The 19,236-nt window shown below is 47.4% G+C and overlaps 1 protein-coding gene across 6 annotated transcripts in view; it reads right to left on the minus strand.

Annotated features, from left to right (window-relative positions):
- LOC144471439 (uncharacterized) overlaps window positions 1-19,236 on the minus strand; it is a 193,833-nt gene that overhangs the window by 66,422 nt on the left and 108,175 nt on the right. For 2 of the 6 annotated variants that reach the window (XR_013494282.1, XM_078183476.1), the window contains exon 1: window positions 11,313-12,051. The exons of 3 other annotated variants lie outside the window; for them this stretch is intronic. Coding sequence is in view for 1 of the 3 variants with exons in the window: in XM_078183476.1 (XP_078039602.1) it covers window positions 11,313-12,001 (689 nt within the window). In the remaining 2 variants the exon portion in view is untranslated. Of the gene's footprint in view, window positions 1-11,312; window positions 12,052-19,236 lie in introns of those variants that run through there. One more of the 6 variants, XR_013494281.1, reaches the window with a different exon arrangement.

A 19,236-nucleotide genomic window follows, 5' to 3' on the forward strand; every position in this document is an offset into this window, starting at 1 on the left:
AATTACTGGCGCGTTTCGCTCCGGAATCGTGTTGAAACGGTATGATTCGACGCTCGTCGGAGAGGTATCACCTCGAGCGGAATTCGAGCCGGCGGGAAAGGTGCGAGCGGCCGCGAGCGTGGACATTAATTTAACGGCGCGTCGAAGAAGCTGCCGACGCTCGAATTCCTCGGGCCAAAACGGGCGCGCACGCTCCTTTATACGCAAACGCGTACCTGCGAGAATACCATGGCCTATGGGGCCCCCATAAATATCTCTTAAGAGCGCACGCTCACCGACCGCTAAGTAGAACGCTAAATAATTCGAGCGAGGCCGCGAAAACCGTGGAATCGCCGTGCCGCTCCCGTTTCGGTTCCCGACCGAGGAAAACCAAGTCCCGCGTTTTCCACGTTGTGGAAAGTCGCGACAGTTTTCCTAGCACCTCTCCCGACAATGTATCCGATTCCATTGTGCGCCGCTCTCTTCTCACCTCCCGAACAATGGAACGGCGGCGATTCGTCTCGCATTTTTCGCGCTTTGTGGGACAATTATCCGGCCCGGGTCTATTATTGCGTCATAAATTGTAATTATCGAGCGGACAATGCGATGCATTTAACTAATAAATTCATTGCGCCGTTGCGCGCAAATTAATGTATGGTAATCCGCTAGGACTCTGCCTCCCGGCACGAAATTAGATCAGCGATCCGGGGGTGGGGGTTGTTTGACGAATCACAGGGAAAAATCCGGTGGTAGTTGCCCGGGTTAGGGCACCTGCTGCGCGAGTGTTAACGAGCCAACCTTGATTCTTCCGCACCGCGCAGTGGCGACATCACGGTCAATGTGATTTCATGGAAACGCAATTACTTCACGTTAAGAGAAATCCAAGTGTTCTTCTTCGCCATTTGCGGGCGTAGCGGTCAGATTAAAAGAATTTCGGGATACGAACGTGCTATTAGCGAACAATTTTGCTTTGCATAATGATTCCAAATTTCTTCCCTCATCACTTTCATTTAGATTCCACTTGGTAGTATTACTTTACTGCGGATTTCTGTGCAAAATAAAAAGTTTTTAATAGTCGTGCGTAGAGATCTTTAAATTCTTCTACTTTGATTGCTGTTACACAGAATATAATATAAACGCATAAAATTCGTAGTATGTATTGTAATGCTGAAATGTTTGCAACGTCACAACTGCGAATTTTATTACTCGGTATAACACAGTAGCATTGTTGATCAGTATTATTCAATATGACGTGTTACACAGTTGTGCACATCTTATTAATATAATATTTTCGTAAGGTTTATACAATCTAGATAATAGATATACAGTGTAAATCGTATTATTGTTAGTCATCTTTCATAAATTGAATGTAAAGTCATCTGTTTTCGTATAATTATTCTTGGTACAAGAAAGAAAATTTTCAGAAGAATTACTCGTGGCATTAAAACCACACATAAGCTTCGAACAAAGAATGGTTCTATACATGTTCGAGAACATGTAAAGTTTAACCGGAGTTCCAATTACTAACAATTATTGTTTTAGTAAGTATTGTATATTCTTCAATGAGTAGATCCAAATAAGTTTCCGTTGCAACATTGCAAATCCAATGAGCTATTGTATTAGAAAATTGCATGAATTTTTGAAGAAGTACATTAACGTATGTTAACGATGACTCGTTTGAAGTTATGTGGGGTCTCTGGACTTGTTGAGAGTTAACTATACATGTTTTAGTGAACACTATTTTTTGTCAATCCTTTGTATATTCTTACTTCAGCAAATAAATTTTACAAACGGGACAATGAAAAGTCGTAAACGAGAATCGAGGGAAAGTGATTAAAAAATGAATAAACATTAAGGTTTCTAAAGTTGTCTGTTCACGTTTTTGGTAAACATAATGTTGGCGCACGCGCATGCAAACGCGTTCAGCATGCCAGGAGAATTTAGCACACAGTCAAACTTAATGGTTCAAGGTAATTCCCGCGTTTCATATCAGCGACACGTGTTGTAAAAGGTTAATGCAAACAATTTTCGCATGTTGACGGACTCGTTCGGCTCTCATGCCTCATTTGGGCGTTTACATTACGTCTACATTACGTGTGTACGAACACTGTGTGCCGGGCGGACGCATGCTAAAAGGACTGCCCCCCAGATAACTGAACAAGGTAAAATAAAAATAAAAATGTAGATCGCGGAAAAACACGGGTAGGAAGCCGGAGAGACGAACGAGCAGGATTAGGCGCAAAATGTGTGTGTGTAAGAGAAAGAGAGAGAGAGTGAGAGAGAGAGAGAGAGAGAGAGAGAGAGAGAGAGAAATGAAAAGGGACAGAATGGAGAGGAAAAGGAATCGAGTCGAATCGCGTGGCACTTTTCCGTTCACGATAATTCGTTACGGTCCACTTGTAACGATAGCCGTTCGCCCGTTATCCGTTCTGATCTCGTAGTAGATCTTCGAGCCTATTAATTACCTTCGCTCGAAGGGGGGAGTTTCGGAGGCGGGGCGGTGCAGAGCGGCGGTGAACGGGGCGCAAGGGGCGCAAGGGGGCGGACGGGGTGCTGGGACACCGGGGGTAAAAGGCACTTAGAGTAAGAGTGTATAAAGCTGGCGCACCCTCTGCTGCGAGCGAACGAACAACAGACGGGTGGCCCGCGCTCAGCGCCGGGAGACTGGGGAATATTTAAAAAGTAATATCAATTACATTTGCATATTCACCACCCACCCATGACCCCCGTCGGCCGCCCCGTCCTCCTCCATCGTTTCCTCCTCTTTCTCCGCCGGTGTAGGCCCACCCTCGCCAACCGGCCAGGGCGGCCGTCCGTTGGAAAAACTACTTTTGCACCTTTTGCCCGTCCTGGGAACCACTCGCTCGACCACCCTTAACCGTTCGACCACCGAGCCTTGCTCCAGAAACCCCGTCGCAAAGTGCCAACGCTTTTACCGCGCTCCGAAAATTTTGCCGCTGAGAAGATTGCAAGAACTCCGCTTTCAGTTTACCCTTCCCGACGCCCGCCGCTTTTTCTTCGCTCCAATTTCGGCTAACGAGCTTCGAATTTATTTGAGCTATCTTTCCGCTGCCCGGAGAGCGCGACAAAACGGTTCACGGAAAATGCCGCGGATAATTTCAGAGGTCCAGAGGTTTGAAAGATTCCGATCTTTCAATTCGGGATAGATCAGTTGTCTCGGAAATTTTCGAAATTGGTACAGTATTTCATGGTTCGTATGCGACGCGAGCTAGGCAAAGATAAAGACCGTGCACGGTCAAGGTGCGATAAAACGGAAAATCGAAGATGAAATTTGAATAAGTCGTTGCGAAGTGGAGACTTCGATCTGCGAAGCCAAGGTGGCTCGAGTCGCTTATAGAATTTGTGAAATTTCGTGGAGATATTTGAATTTGAAAGTCTACAGAATTTCCGCGGAGAACCATCCTCCGCTTCTCGGCACAGGTGTGCGAATATTTTTCAATATGAACAACTCTCGGCGACGTGACAATAGAGATTCAGCTCTGTAGAATAAACCTGGCTGGATCTACGTTCCTTTTTTTCGTTGCAAAGTTGCAAATATACTGCGAATATTTACGCATTTCTGTCTTGCGCAGATGTTTAAAATACATGAGAACGTAGGTGTAATAGTTATTAAGAGCATTTTTATTTTCTTGCTATAATGTTTTCCAGTTCACGAAGAAAATTTTTCACTAGTTCCAATTGTTACATCCAGTGATTTGATTGCATCGGTGATTGGAACAAAAGACACAAGAAACAAACAAACACCTACAAACACCTCGAGCCTTTTCGTGTTCGTCAATCGCGTAAACATCGCAACTTTCCCTGGTAAATATTCAGTCATCGGTTTCTACCCGTGTTCACGTCGAGACCGATCGCGATTCGACTATTCTGAAGCGTAATCGTTCCGGTGACAGGGCCCAGCCAGGTTTTTATGGAAACGAGGAATATTAAAGTGGACGGTCCCCTCCCCTGTCCGAGATTCGGGCCGCGGGGGAGGCTGTTGCGCCGTTACGCGACGGCACGCTTGTATCGGTGTAAATCTTTGTTTGCAGGAATTTACGTAAGGGCGAAGGACCGAGGCGGCAGCGAGACGCCGCAATACGATAATGCGATAACGCCTCCACCCTCTTCTTCTCCAGCACTCGCTTCTCTCGTCTCACGCGGCCTTCTGCCCAACCGAATGCGCCCCGTCTCTCACTTCTTTCGCCGAGGATTTCGCTATTGTGCTCGCGCCGATTGTTACTTCGTTCGTCGGTTAACATAACAATACGCAAATGCGCGCCGACCGACCGTCTCAGCGTTTTTCCTCGGCCCTTGTTACCACTACTTCTTCCCATCGTCTTCGCGAATCAATTTCCCAATGATCAATCCTTTCTAGAAACGACGCAATATTTTATTCCTCCGAATGATATTCCTCCTTGGGATTTTTTTTTTAAACAAATGGAGAGATTGAGTGACGAGTGTTTTGTGGGTGCCAGTTGCGCCGACTTGGGACAATATATCGGTACTTTTTTTACTTATCATAATTGCAAAATGGTGGCGGTGCGGTTGTTTTTCTGAGGGTCTTCTTCAATGGGTAACGATGTTCGTTATTTTCAGGTTATGTGCGAAAATTATGATTCAAAGTAGATTGTGTCTCGCGCTTAAATTTTGAAGAAGACGCGCTACTAAATATCTACATGCTTTGGTTTCAATATCGGAAACTGCAGTAATTTTACGAGATCGCAAACGATCTTACATTTGTATTATACAATAACGCGTCCGCTACTGAAAAATGACTCGTTAATGTCATTTCCACGTATCTTGAAAAATGCTTACAGAATTGAAGGCTTGCAATGTCAGCTATTCCGTTTTATCGCCTTTAAAGTGGGTCAATCGTTTCCGTGACCGAACCCCGACTATGGTCCATTGATGTTCACAATGAATACAAGTTCTCTCGAGTCCAGAAGAATCATTGCGGATCATTGTTCTCTGCATAAAATTGTCCCTGGTACGACCAACAATCCTAGCGTTACTTCGCTTGTAAATTTTAATGCTCCATCTCGTTTTACGAGGTCGGCTCTGTCCTTTAGAACCTCGCGGTACTCATTGAGATTTAGTTCGATTGGTCCGTTTTGCAGAATATATAGATTCATAAACAATAATAGCGATAAGATCGACATATTCGCATCCAGTGTTACCAGTTTTAGAACAAGTCTTTATAAACTGTTTACATCGTCCACTAATCCTCTGATATTCGTCATAAATTATGCCTTTGTGAAAATGAGTTTTAAGTCCTATATATAAATAAATAATTCGTAATGTAGGAAATTTTTTGTTTCGCTAACACAGCTTATTAGATTAAATCGGAGCATCCTTGATAATTCCACGGACGAAGCGTTGCGAACGCGATGAGATCGGTCGATGAAACAGGGAATATTATAAATTGTATAATATCGCGGATTGGAGGCTGTTGGTTGTTACTGATCGGACGAAATCGCGGCAGAAGTTAGCAGGCAGCGATCGTCGAGTGCATCGTTTACGCTTCTTAGTGGCACGGATAATTATCGCACGGGATGGATGCGTTCCGCGTCAGATTTGAGAAGGATGTTTCGGGTTTGCGCGGCAAACAACTCGAGATCCGATTCGACGCGGGATAACCGGCGTTTCTAACCGGTGGCTCCCTAATTAGCCGCCGCGGGAGGCGGCGAGCATCGCACGCAATCGTCGAAGCAATAGTTCGGCCGCGATTATTATTTCCCCCTCGGTGTTTTCGCGTCGCTCGCCCCCTACGCAGAGGTGTCCGGGAAACCGGGGAATGGCGCTGAAGGAGGAGGAGGAGAGAAAGGAAGGAGCCACGGAGAGCAGGCGGCGGCGGAGGAGGAGACAAGAAGGAGCGAGCTGGAACGAGAAGTCAGAGCACTCAGCGTGGCTAATTGCTCGAATCATTAAGAAGAAACATGAAATCTAAGCCCCGGTTCTGCCGCGCGGACTACAGTGGGAAGCCGTAGATAGCGATCACCCGCGTACCGTAATGAAAATAATCACGGCGAGCCACCGGGCAACGATAACTACGTTTTAGTCGGACTTGTTGCCGTTTCCCGCAGTCCTCGGGCTCTTGTCCTTGCGTCGCTCCATCGAACCGACTGTCCAACAATGCGTCGCGCATCTCTCGTCGAGAATAATCTTCCGTTGACCTCCTCGCGCTTGCAAATAGTTGTGTCATAGGTCCTGCGTCCTTTAATAACCACTTTTGCTTCGCGGTTTGTACAGACAAATTGAGTCTCGCTTAGAACGACACGTTTTACGGAAAGCTAGTCTGACGGACTGGCGGAACAAAATTTATTTCACTAGATAAGCAAGAAAATATTTAGCTTGCCAAATAGCAAGAGAAAAATATATTTTATCGAAAAACGATTTTGTGTAAAAAGCGGAAAGGAATCGAAAGTTTGATTATTACTTTTCTCAGAAATTGTCGGTTGAAAAGTATACCTCTGTAGGCATAAATCTGCAGTTTATAAAAGTATGACTTTCGTTGGGAAGATATCGAAGAAACATTTTACGATGATTAGCTAAATAAAATTAAATGAAAGTTTATAGGAACGACTTTCTAAAATCGTTTCTGTCAAATCGTCTGAAATAACTCACGTATGTTCAATACGTTAATTTCTTGACGATTGTTTTGTTAAACAGATAGCCTCGTTTTTGTTCACAGTAGCTGCAAATCGATTTATATCAACCTAAATGATGTGTTTCAGTTATGTACCTATTTTTTTTTCTCAATTTTAAAAGAACTGCACTGTTGCATATTGTGTAACTCGTACGAACAGAGTTGTTTACATCGGTAGTACTGTTTTCGAGAGAGAACGTAGTTTGGAAATTGCTCGTGTACACGTGCCTAAGCCTTCAATCGGCGTGTCTGTGCATGACTGTCCGTTTCCACTTGCAAATGCTTAGACACGCGTGCACGAAACGACTTTGAAGCTGTTTGTTCTATACTTTCAGTTTATTTTATCGTCAATTGTTGCTCTACTATATTTTCAGTTTCTCCATGCACGTTAAACTGCAAATTTTATCTGTTTCAGATAATTGTCGACTACGTTGATAGCGGACAGTTTGCATCTAGACACGTGGAGAACGTTTCTCATGAAACAAACGGCATTTAGAACATAAAATACAAATTCTGGAAAGACGCGGCACGATAAAACTGCTACACTAGTAATCACAATTTTAATCATTGTCCATTCTTTCATTCCAACAGTTTGCTTTCTTATTGAACAACACTTCCACAAAGTGTACTTCTTTATTCTGCCTAACGGCTTTAACAACTGATTTCGACGAGTATACTCATCGTGAATAAATAGCAATATTTTCTGTTAAGAAAATCAAAATTTGCTGTATAAAACAAAGTTTTACTAAAAGCTGATATTACATTCGTACATTTGACGATGATTTGAATATTTAGAGGCTAAGAAGAAATGGAACAAAAGCTGTAATTATTACGAAAAAGAAAACGTTTATGTTCTACAACGCATTAGGGGCGTACATTTTTCAAAGAACTCGCAACAGCTAGCTGGTTAATTTGAAGAATAATGGAGTTAATGGTAACCGTGGTTGACAGAAAGAAACCAATGTATACCCAATCAGCTCGCCTACTTCGCATACCATATCGCAATCATTATTCGTCGAATGCGTTGAACCGTGCACACCAGCTTGTCACTCCTCGCAGAAAGATAACCACCGTCGACCGGCGGAAAAGAACAAAGGGTCGCTGAAAGTCTGAAGTATACGTTGCGCAGCCTGGTTAACCAGAGTTCCGTAGCACGCGAGCTCTCAGTCGAGCGCAGACAGTAATTCGCGTGGACGCGGCGCGGCGGCGGGAGAAAGTGTTTAGATTGGGCAGACGGTAACTTTCTTCGCGGATGTTTCTTAATTATTCCTGTCCGAGGCGTTGGCGCGATCCGAGCGGACACACCGCGCGGTCTAGATAACGGCCCCCCCTGGCTGGAAACGTACGACTCTTGCCGGGCAATTTCACGCAATTATCGTAACTCGTAGGATCGTGTTTCCCCGGTGCAAGAAAAATTGCCGGAATAATTAGGCTCGGCTGCGGCTGCGTCGGTTGCAACAACAACAACAGCAGCAGCAGCAGCAGCAGCGATATCGCGGCCGACGCGGTCCGACGCTGGCCCGACGCTGGTCGACGCGCGACGAGGAAGGCGTGAGTACCAAACAGCCGGCTCGAATGACGCTCCCGTCCTGTCCGCCTGCAGGCTCAGGTGGCTTCAGCTCTTCGAGTTTCCATTGTGCGTACTGGGGTGCATACATTATTTTCGTCGGCCTCTTTTGCCCTTCGCGTGGCACCCACACCGGGCAGGTGTGTGTTACCGTGCAACCACCCCAAGCGACCCACCTCCACCTTCTCTTATCCTCGATAACTCCGCGGTCGAATTTATTGCCCGAACAGACTTTTCGGTAAGCGACCCGATGACTGGCCCCGGCCTTGCGATACCAGTTAACCTGCCATGGAACCGACAAGGCTGCAAATCGGCTGTGTCGAGCCATATGGAACGGTGTCTTTTCGACGACTTTTAGGGAACTCGACAAATTGGCCGCCTTCTGGCCTGCTGCGTTATTCCGAGTCCTCGAGAATAGACGTCCTCTTTGCTTATAGCTGTCCTTTTTCTTCCTTTTGCTCTTTGTACCGCAATTTTATTTTCACAAGAATTGTACGATATTGCTACAGAAAAAGGTATTATTAACATCGGATCGGTATGGCGTGAATCCTTAGCCAAACTATCCAAAATTTTACTGATGTGGACACTATGAACAGAATTATCACCTTAGCAAATTGTCATGCCGTTGGGATAGACCCTTTCATCTGTGATCCATAGGTTTTTAAATGTTCGTCCGATCAACGACTTACAATTTTACTGTGTCATTTTAATTGATATTTTAATTTTTTGCGTCATCATTTAACTGTAACACAATTCTAATTCTCCAATTTTATATACTCAAAGAGCCGTAACCCGTTTATTAGTAAAATAAATAAATGAACACTAACTCTACCGATAAACAGGTTCATAAATCTAACTGATTAACGCTGCTTCATGTATACGTTCTATGATCCACACAGATTGAAAATCGATCGCCGTCGGAAACTCAGAATATTTCATGAAAACGATTCTATAATTCGAACAAATTGATAATCGAACGGCGGAGAGCAATATCGAGCTTGGTAAAAGCGTTTTCGCAATCGATGGATAACGGAGGATCGTAATTGACAAATAGCAGTCTAAGCTAGCGGGGAGTTTAGCGTGGGCGAGTCGCCGAAGCGACCAGGTCGGTGATAAACCGGGGCAAGTCTCTCACGGGCAGCCGTGTTCATGGGAACAGAATTTGTGACGGCCGTGTGCGCAGCGGAGCCGCCTGTATTTAGATTTTATTTCAGTAAAAACCCCGTCGCGTACGTGACGGCACGTATGCGCGTATCGCATCGCACGGGGTCCGTCTCTCTCTCTCTCTCTCTCTCTCTCTCTCTGTCTGTCTCTCTCTGCGACCCTCCTCCGCATCTGCTCGCGTCCTTTTTCTTGATTCCGCAGGAGGATGCGTTACGATCTCACCGAAAGCCCTATAGAAACATCTCCGATTCGTCCGACGAGATTATCGAGGAGAGTTTCGCGCGCGGCCTGGGACCCGCGAAGGTGCGAATACGTCGCCGGGCACACGGGAGATTCGAGGACACGAGCGAACGGAGGAGTAGGGTACGAGGGGCACGAGCGGCGGGATCGCGTGCGCAGGTGCAGCGTAATAGCAGGTAGCCGGAGCGAACACCTTCGCGATAAATCCACAACATTCGGCGCGTCTTAGAACCGGTCGTTTGCGGGCATCCGGACGACGACAGGTAGCCATTAGTCGGACCGTTTCAGCCGAAGATTCGATCGCGCTGTTCCGCCGGAGCGGATCCAGGCCGATAACCAGATGAAACTGTTCGAGGGGCTCGGTGACAGACCAGCCGCGACTTCTGGATCTCCTAATGTTGCCTGCGCTCCCAAAACGGGAATCGATGGATCGGAGATCGGAAGAGGTGCTACCACGCGCCTTCACCGTGTTGCACGTGGTTGTGTACACCAATCGTGTCGATAATCCTAAGTTCGGAGCGCAGACTACAAGATCCGACCTTGTACCGCGTGTCCATAGGTGCTTTACACGTAGCTGTGTAAATTAAGGATGACGATCGTCCGACATGAGAATCCTAGAGGCTGCAGGTTGCTACTTAGTGGCTTCATCTTGGCACAGATGTCAACAGAACCACAGTACGATATCCTTGAACGATCTGACACGTAAAGAGACCGGTAATATCGCGTGTCTTCACGATAACCTAAAGTTTCGAGCATCTGTCGTGGTTCTGTCGACCAGCTTGACTTCAGATTGCAGCAGTGGTTGCAGTTCGGTTCACAGAACCAATAAAAGCCAACGGGAACAGCGCCGACACTAGGAGTTGCATGTCACCGTGTCTGTAGTTTTGAGTTTGTAGCGCAACCGTGAATCAAAGATGAAAATAGGAAAATTTGAAGGTGCGAGGTGAAACTCGATGGTCTCGGTTTGGTGTCCAGGAGCAATCGGAGCGTTCTTCGTCGAGGAGTCCCTCTGGATGCGGTCGCCGATGAGGAGGCAGGAGGACAAGAGGACTGGAGAAGAGAGGAGGAGGCGGTGGAAGGAGGTGAGGCCTAATATGGCCGCCATCCTCTGTATTCCGGTCGTAGACGTCGAGGCGAGCGAGCGAGCGAGCGAGCGGGCAGCCAGGCGCGGCCCCAAAGGCAGCTTTCAATGCCAGTCATCTCCCGGAATGCGCCTGAACGGAGCGTACTTTGTATTCTCGGTCCGCGCTGCGCGCTCTGCGCTCCGCGAGAGAGCCCGCGGAGAGAGAAGACTCTCTCGGAGAGGCCTTCGCGCGATCTGTTTGAGGACACGGGGCCACGACTCTCGGCTCGGCTCGACTCGGCTCCGCTCGAGCTGTCCTCTCGCGATACGGCGCGACGGAGTAGACTCGCGCGACGAGACGGGACGGGATGGGACGCGATGTGACGCGAGGCGACCTTTTCGCCGACGGTTCCTCTTCTCCTTCTACCGTGTCCCGTTCTCCCTCTGTCTGTCTCCTTCTACCTGTCCCTCTCCTCCTCCTCCTCCGCTTTCATCCTGTTCCGCGGCCATTTTGGCTCTTGAAGGCGCCACCTAGTCCGCTTCTCCGCTTCGTCTACCGTGACGACCGGGAGACTCTATCATCGCGGACGTTTCACGCTACCTAGCCCGCGAACACCTCGCCCTTCGCCGCACTTGTCTAGCTGACCTACCTCCTGCCGACGAAGATGATCCTCGCGCGATGATCCTCGGGGCTCGCGATCCTACTCTGCCCTCGGAGCGCGTGCACGTGGCCGTTCTCGGCCGACTCTCTCTCTCCGACACGTGATCCCCCAGGTATTCCGGGACCGGCCACCGTCACCGATCCACCACCATCACCTCCACTTTCCACCCTTAGGTCACTTCCGGTCCCGCACTGACGTCGCCTGATGGTCAAGACGACGGCGAACGGTGTCGTCACCGGGCGACGAGAACTCGCGGTGAAAACCGCGCGATCAAAGGAAGCGTTTTGGCCGCGCGAGGAACGTCGGGAGGCGAGGACAGCTACCCGACAGACAGAACACGCCGGGGTTCCTGGCAGACAGGGAGAGGAATACGAACTAAGGGTTCTATATCCATCCGACGAGCGACGAGGAGCCGGGCCGAGTCGAGCATAGCATAGGGAGCAGAGCAAGGAACACTGGCACCACTCCTGGTAGGGGTAGCCGACGTCCGTCCCGAGTCTTTCCTCATCTGCAAGTCGTATAACCGAGCTAATTATCAAGTTAATATGGCCATTCTGTATGGAACCCCGCGAGAGAGTGGGTGGAAGCGAGATGCCCGCAAGGGGTGGCGCCCGGTGTGCGAGCGAGACGGCCTGAGGTACATTGATATTATAAGTTGCTTCAATCGCTGTATTCATTTGTAAACTAACCAGGCTAAATGTATTCACCACCGCGAGGCGGCGCACCGATAGGCGGAGCCACGGGCACCCGGGCTACGACGGCGCCCTTCCTTCCTTCCTTCCTTCCTTCCTTCCTTCCTTCCTTCCTTCCTTCCTTCCTCCTTCCTTCCTTTCTTCCTTCCTTTCTTCCTTCCATCCTTCCTCCTTCCTTCCTTCCTTTCTTCTTTTCTTCCTTCCTTTCTTCCTTTCTTCCTTCCTTCCTTCCTTCCTTCCTTTCTTCCTTTCTTTCTTGCTTCCTTTCTTCCTTCCTCCATTTATCCACCTTCATGTACTTACGACCTGCAAACATGTATCGTTTACACCTCTGCCTACCACCGATCGCTTCGGCCCGTCTGTGTGACGTCCGATACGCGATACGAGATATTTCCAATCTCTTCGGTGCGTCCATTCTGGGTTCCCCAGGATGATCCGATTTTCACCAAAATTGTTTTTTTAAGACCTTCCAAAAATCTCTTTATTTGTTCCTTTTTTTCTATCAACAATTGTCCCGACTAGTTCACCGTATCCCCCGAGTTCCTCCATTTTTAGCCTGATGTCAGTATGTGGCATAAAATTTTGATAGTTTCTAAAATCTCTGCATTTTCTAATTAAAGTTCAGCCTTTCGATTAAGCGAAAGTGATGGCTACAATTTTTGATAAAAACAAAGATAAATCACTGATATTCTAATAGATGAGCCATCGCAATTTTTGGCACGACAGTTTCTTGTATAAACCGAATGCAACCTTCTAGTAGATCAGATTCGAAGATCTCCGACGAAACGCGGTAGACCAGCAGCTATTGTCGCTAGAAACGGGGCTAAGCTATCGCAATCTCTGTTGCGGACAGGATCGGTCTCGCGGACAAACAACATTACCCCGAACAGCTTGTCGGCCTCGGAACATCGGTTTGGAGTCGGCCCAAAAGGCGTTCGACGTTCGTTCCGAAGGTCTAGGAGGAGAATCAGGGTCCATTGGAAGATCGTGTGCGGAGTAGACTGAAATTCTATTTCGGGAGGGCACGGTGTCTGCTCGGAGTGGCTGGGACGCCTCTGCTCGGAAGAGGGGTAGGGCCGACTCGTCATTACGTTTCATGTATTCAGATTTTTTCCTCGAGCAGGCACGAGCTGTCCGTATTATTATTCCGGGGCAACTTTACGCCCACCGCCTCTCTCCGTTGCCCCCCCCCCCCCCCCCCCCCCCCCCCTCCCTCCCTCCTCGGCGACCTCCTCTCCTCTTTCTTCGGGGATAGAAACGCTGTACCTTCGCGCACACAGCTTGTCCTCTTGCTCCTCTTCGCCCTCCTCCTCTGTCCTCGTCGTTTTCGTTGTCGTCTTCGTCGACGGTGCGCGGCGCGGCGGACGACGAGGACAACTTCTTCCACGGTTCGTCTGGAGAGCGGAGACCACGGAAATATGAATGCATAAATGCATAAGTGCTCCCCACCAACCGGCGCCGCCACCACCACCTGCTTTTCCCGCCTACTCCGTTCCCGGCCTGATTCCGGATTCTTTTCTTCGGGAACGCTTTCTTCCGCCCTTTCGCTCCGGCCGAACCAAATCCGGCCTGATCGCCGCACCGGCCCAATGACAAATGTATTTTCCTTGTTCCCTAGCGACGCGTTACCTTGCGACACCCCTTCATCCCCCAACGGACCGCCAGAAGAATTATCCTGCTCGATGCGCACTGAAATATCGAGGCGGTGTACGCGTTGTCTTCCGTCGAACGTCCTCTGAAATTCTTCCGTCTACTTTGCAATTGAATAGTCTGAGACTATAGTTTTCGCGTACGCCAACTTTTCGCAGTATTATTTTCGTTCTCAAAAATAGCAAGGACACGCTTCACATAAACCAGGCGAAGGATATGTTATTTCTAGAAATATATTGCGGAAAAGCGGAGAAATGTAGACGCAACAAACGTCTTTTGTTTTAAGGTTTAAGAACTACATTATGACAAAATTTAAAAAGTGTGATTCAAGACAATAGACTGACTAAAATATCTTTTTAAGATGTACACGCCTAGTTTCATCTTATGAAAATGGATGCTTTCATGTTGCTCCAGTTTTTTTCTAATTGACATAAACAATTGTTATATTGTACGCATAATGTAGTTAATAGCGGCCGAATTCATTGACAGCTGTATAAACAGATTAGTATCGATTAGATACTTGCCCGTGACTTGTTACAGCGTGTTTAGCAATGATTCAATGCTATAAACAATTTTTCTTACTGTATGCTATATTTAATGTCTTTTAGTATAAACAACGTAGATCACCATGCCAATGGAACTTCTCCCAAAAATACAAAAACTGTCTAATTTTGTTCTCTATCTAATTATAGATCTAATTGCGTTTCAGATCGAATTACAGAATGATCGTGAAGCAGTTTCCCCGTTGAGAACGAGACAGTTCGAATCGTTGGTGTGAATTTTCGAAAGACGGCATCCGTGGGCCATCGCTTCATCTCGGGATCATGGTTCACAGCGATCGCCTCTTTTTTCATCGGGTGTCGTGCTTTTTTTTCGTAGGCAGTCTCGCCCCGAGAAAAGTGAATATGCCACGGTATTCAAATGGCAGTCGCGCGACACTTTATTAAACGCGCTATTTGCATCGGCGACACCCCTTCGTCGCCCCTCTGTCTCGATAGAGGCTCTCTCTTTTATATTTTATTTTTTTTTTTCGTTAGACCACCGTCAAACTACTCCACCGGTGGACTGATTAAAAAGTCGCCGAGAGAAATTGGCTGCCGTCGCCTGCGCGTTGCCAACGCGACGTTCTTCCCGTCGCTCGTTTGAAGAGCCGGGCCTCTCCTATCGTCGATCGAGAGCCAGGTTGTTACGGTGCCTATAGGAAAGATGAATGAAAATTGATACGCAGGACATCCACGAAACGTGTCGCGGCGACGGAGATATTAGCGGCGGAACTGCTCCCGGGACGAATACCGCCCCTCTGCTGCCACCGATGGGGTGGCTGAGGCCGCGCGTGCACACATTATGCTAATTTGTCTTTTAATCTCGTGCCACCGACGCTGCGGCCGCTCTCATTCTCTCTCTTTCTCTTTCTCTTTCTCTCTCACTCTCCCCTGCTCTCTCTCTCTCTCTCTCTCTCTCTTTCTTGCTCGCTCGCTCGACCCAGACGCTGCCTCCTCGTCCGCTAGATCACAATCTGCCTGGATTGCGTGTTATTTACTCGCTGCGAACACGCCGCCAATTTTGCCGCCCGTAACGACCGCCGAGATTGTTCTTTCCCGAAGATTCGGGGGTCGCGTCGATGAGGGAATCGTTCTCTACAACCCCTTCGATCGTTGCGATTCGGTCATCGATGCGGAACGATTTCGATTGTAAACTGGTGCCACGTGCACTGAGATTACAAATTCGGTATCAGAGTCGGCTCTGTCGAAAAAATTAATAACTGAGATATTTCACAAATGCGATCCAAGATTAAATTAACCAAATATTCGAAAGTGGTTCGAGCAATTCCGCACTTGTAACCATTATTTACTTATTTTTTTATTTATAAGGATAACCCATTTTTACGACATATGGATACAAATATGCCAGTCTTATCACTATTATTGATTACGAATATAGTGTATAAAATACGTTACATAGTATAGTAACATAGAGAGAGATCATGAGAGACCACAGTATACTATCAGAGTTAAGACTCTGTTTTTTATTAACACTACACTGATCTCTTTATACCCTACTGCATATTCAAGTGTGAATTGTAATAATAAAAAATAAAGTAGAGCTAGAAATATACCTTATGTAGAGTATAAAATAGCGGAAAGAATGTTCACGGAATTAGTGCAATGAAGAGACCAAATGCAGTAGATAAAAATTACAAGTGACGTACATACGAGATATTCAAACTATTGCAACTTCATTTTAAAAGAAATAGTATAAAAGCGCAGCTAAACGCGTTTTAAAGCACATAGCTTCTAGTTCCACAATACTATATAAATTTTTCCAAAAGAAATTGTCCACGATGCTGCGAGCAAAAACTCAAAGATGGTTTTATTTTTGGAAAAGTTACTGTTTCCTTTTTATATTTAGTTTGGTCTACGTTCTCTGAAATTTTTCCAGTGATTAAAATCACCGTAACTTGAAAGCTCGTAGTTTCGCTCTTGCAAAAAACTCTGACGTACAATTGTTCTACACCGAGCTACGGCAGTTCGAACGAAGAGTGTGCCTGCATTAGAAACGCCCGAGGTATACATCAAGGTAGCGTGGTCAGACTTGTACCTCGAGCGTATAGAAGTTGTTGAACGAACTTCTAGAAATAGAGAAGTGACCCGCAGAGCCAGTATTTCGAAAAACTTTGGGATTCGTTGGTTAGCGACTTGGAGCCAGTTCGCCAATTTAATAAGCACGGCGAAGCTGGAAGATGGAAAACAGCCAAGGCTCGAGGAAGCTGTAAAAGGCAGCGAGACGGATGGAAGGAGCGCAGGAACAACTCGTCAGGTGTGTCGGGAGGTGCATATCCAAGATACGAAACTGGCATCGCTGTACACAGGGAGATAAAAGAGTGAGAGAGACAGAGAGGCAGAGGAACAGAGTGCGAGAGAGAGAGAGAGAGAGAGAGAGGGAGGAAAAGAAGGGCAGCGGTCTAACGTGTGAGAAGGTGGTGGATCGCACCTTGGCTTCATGCATGATTCAGCCGCAGTATCTCATCTCATCTGGTGGCTCGGCTAAACTATATCTCCTAATGGTAATGCTATTCCGCGGGCACATATCTCTTTATATTACGTGGGCTGGTTGGCTGACTGGCTGGTTCACGGGTTCCCGGGTTGGTATATCCTCAAGAAAGGCAGTGCCTATCGTCCTGTTCCCCGTTCCCTGCACCCCGGTGCCCCGCTCGCGGATCCTCTCTCCTTTTACCACCTTCGAAGAAAACTACCCTTCTGGCCGGGGCGTACGTGTGCCGGCCGTGACTCTACCGGGTGTGCCGAGGGTTGCGTGGGTGTGGGTGCTCCTCCCGAGCGCCGGGGAAGAAATAAAGAAAGAAATTGTTAGTTCTCGCTGTTTTAAATTACCATTTATTACGACGCATAAACCCAACCGGGCCCTGCTCGAGTCCTAGCAGCAGCGGCCATCTTGTCCCACCCATGGCTGACACGAGAAACTAGAAAGAAGGAGAGAGAGAGAGAGAGAGAGAGAGAGAGAGAGAGAGAGAGAGAAAGGGAGAGACCGGTCGAGAAGCGAGAAGATCCCAGGCTCGAGAACCCAGTCTATATCACTGTCTTTTACTTTCAACCCTCTAGTCACCCTTCTCGGTCTTCCTCCACCTCCTAGGGCTCTCTTTCTTCTTCGCGATCCTTCCACCGTGGTCCTCTTCTTCCACCAGCCCCGGCTCCTAGCTATACTTATGTATCCTTCGCGGGGAATGGAACCCCCGGTAATGATCATTACCTCCGGTATAGTGACAAGTGAGATCGGGGAACCGGAGCTACGGCTGCAGGAAATGGCCGCAGATAACGCTGTCACGGCCATTTTTATATTATGACGAATGGATCATCTTTCTTTCGTTAGCTCGCCACCCCAGGCCACCCGGCCGACCAGGGGTGCGCCGATAGATTCCACGTAATTATTCACGGTCCGCGCTTCTATCTACAAAACCGACCGGAAACATTAATTATTTCGTTCAGACACCGTTTCCCCTCTTCTCCAAAAAATCACAATAGAAAGAATCGCACGGTCTTTCCGTGGCTAGATCTACCACAGATACATTGACGCCTACTTGTCATCCATTTTCTCAGATTAATTGCATACTCTGTGTCAAAGTCGCCGATGGATGAAATAGTCTATGCAGTGTTAAAATGTGTTGAGTTGTCGCAGACGCTGATTAACCCCATATATTTTATTATCGATTGTATCGCAAGGAAGGATAGAGTTAAATGTAATGACTTCATTGGCCATTGTTTTATGCAGTATCAGTTGTAGTGGTCAATGCAAGCATAAATTGTTTCTTTTCATTTCTCATGAAGTGATTGTGAATTTTAAAGCATTTATGGCAAAAATGAATATACAACGTGCAAGGCAGTAAAAAATATTCAGAACTGTTCCAATAATGTAGTATTCTTAACTCGTTCAAATTATTAAGAAAACAATACATGAATAGCCTCCGTAAATTTGCATAAAAATTGTGTCTGGTGATAAACGATATTATGCTTTTCATAATAAAGTTCTTCGATGCATAAAATTGCATATACATATTTATATCTTACATGTTACCCGTGGGTCAAAACTGCAAAGAACATCATAGTGCAATCTACTCGACGATGACAACAAAAATTGTTGAGCGCGTTTATTGAAAAAAAGAGATCTCTTTACGAACGGCTATAACATCTATCCACGCTACTAGAGGAGCACAATAAGTAAATCATGCTCATCTCCAAACTCTGTCGATACGTCTGAAATTCTTCCGAGAAACAGACAGGCCACAGTAAATCGTCGACTAGAAAGCACCCCCCGTGGCGAAAGAAGTTCGCGATTAATAATTTCCTGCGATCGGTGTTCCCTGAAAATATCGATCGTTCCGATCACAAAGAACCGGACAGCTCGGTGTATCGGTCGTTTATTGTCGACCAGTATTTTTTTCGCAAGTTTCGCCGGGGGTTGGCCGGCGATCATAAAGAATCGGAAAAGTATCCAAAGTCCGATAATACCGGGACGGTTCTCGGTTGTAGGCGCCCCGCGGCGCGCAGCCCCGGTTCCAGCCCCCGGTTCGGCCACCGTTCGGCCACCGTTCGGCCCCCTTTCAGCGCCCCGTCTCGCCGTCCACGCGGCAATAACGCCACCGGCCAGTCTTTCATATCGTATCGGGCCAGCTCGTCTATGTGGAAATGCGATCACTTAGAAGCAGCCTCGACGTATAATTCGGCGGACTCCTGGGCTGGTCTGCGTGCCGGCGGGTCTTGTCCGTGTGAGCCAACAGATCGTATATTTTTTTATTATTGGCCAATGGAGCCAGTCCCAGAGGGAGGGGGTGGAACGGCCCCTGGGTAGGAGGTTTCGATAGCTGACCACTCGACTCGATGCGATGCGACGCTTCGATGCGAGGCGATGCGAGTCGATGCGCTGTCGTTCGTCCTTCTCTCTCCTCTCCCCCGGTCACCGAGAAACGGGAGAGAGTCCTGCCATTTTCTCCCTGGCTCTTCCTCGGAGATGAGAAGCGGAGGAACCGGGCGATCGGGTCCGTTTGTACCCACTGTCTC

This window comes from Augochlora pura, chromosome 6 (assembly GCF_028453695.1).
Source record: "Augochlora pura isolate Apur16 chromosome 6, APUR_v2.2.1, whole genome shotgun sequence".
NCBI lineage: Eukaryota > Metazoa > Arthropoda > Insecta > Hymenoptera > Halictidae > Augochlora > Augochlora pura.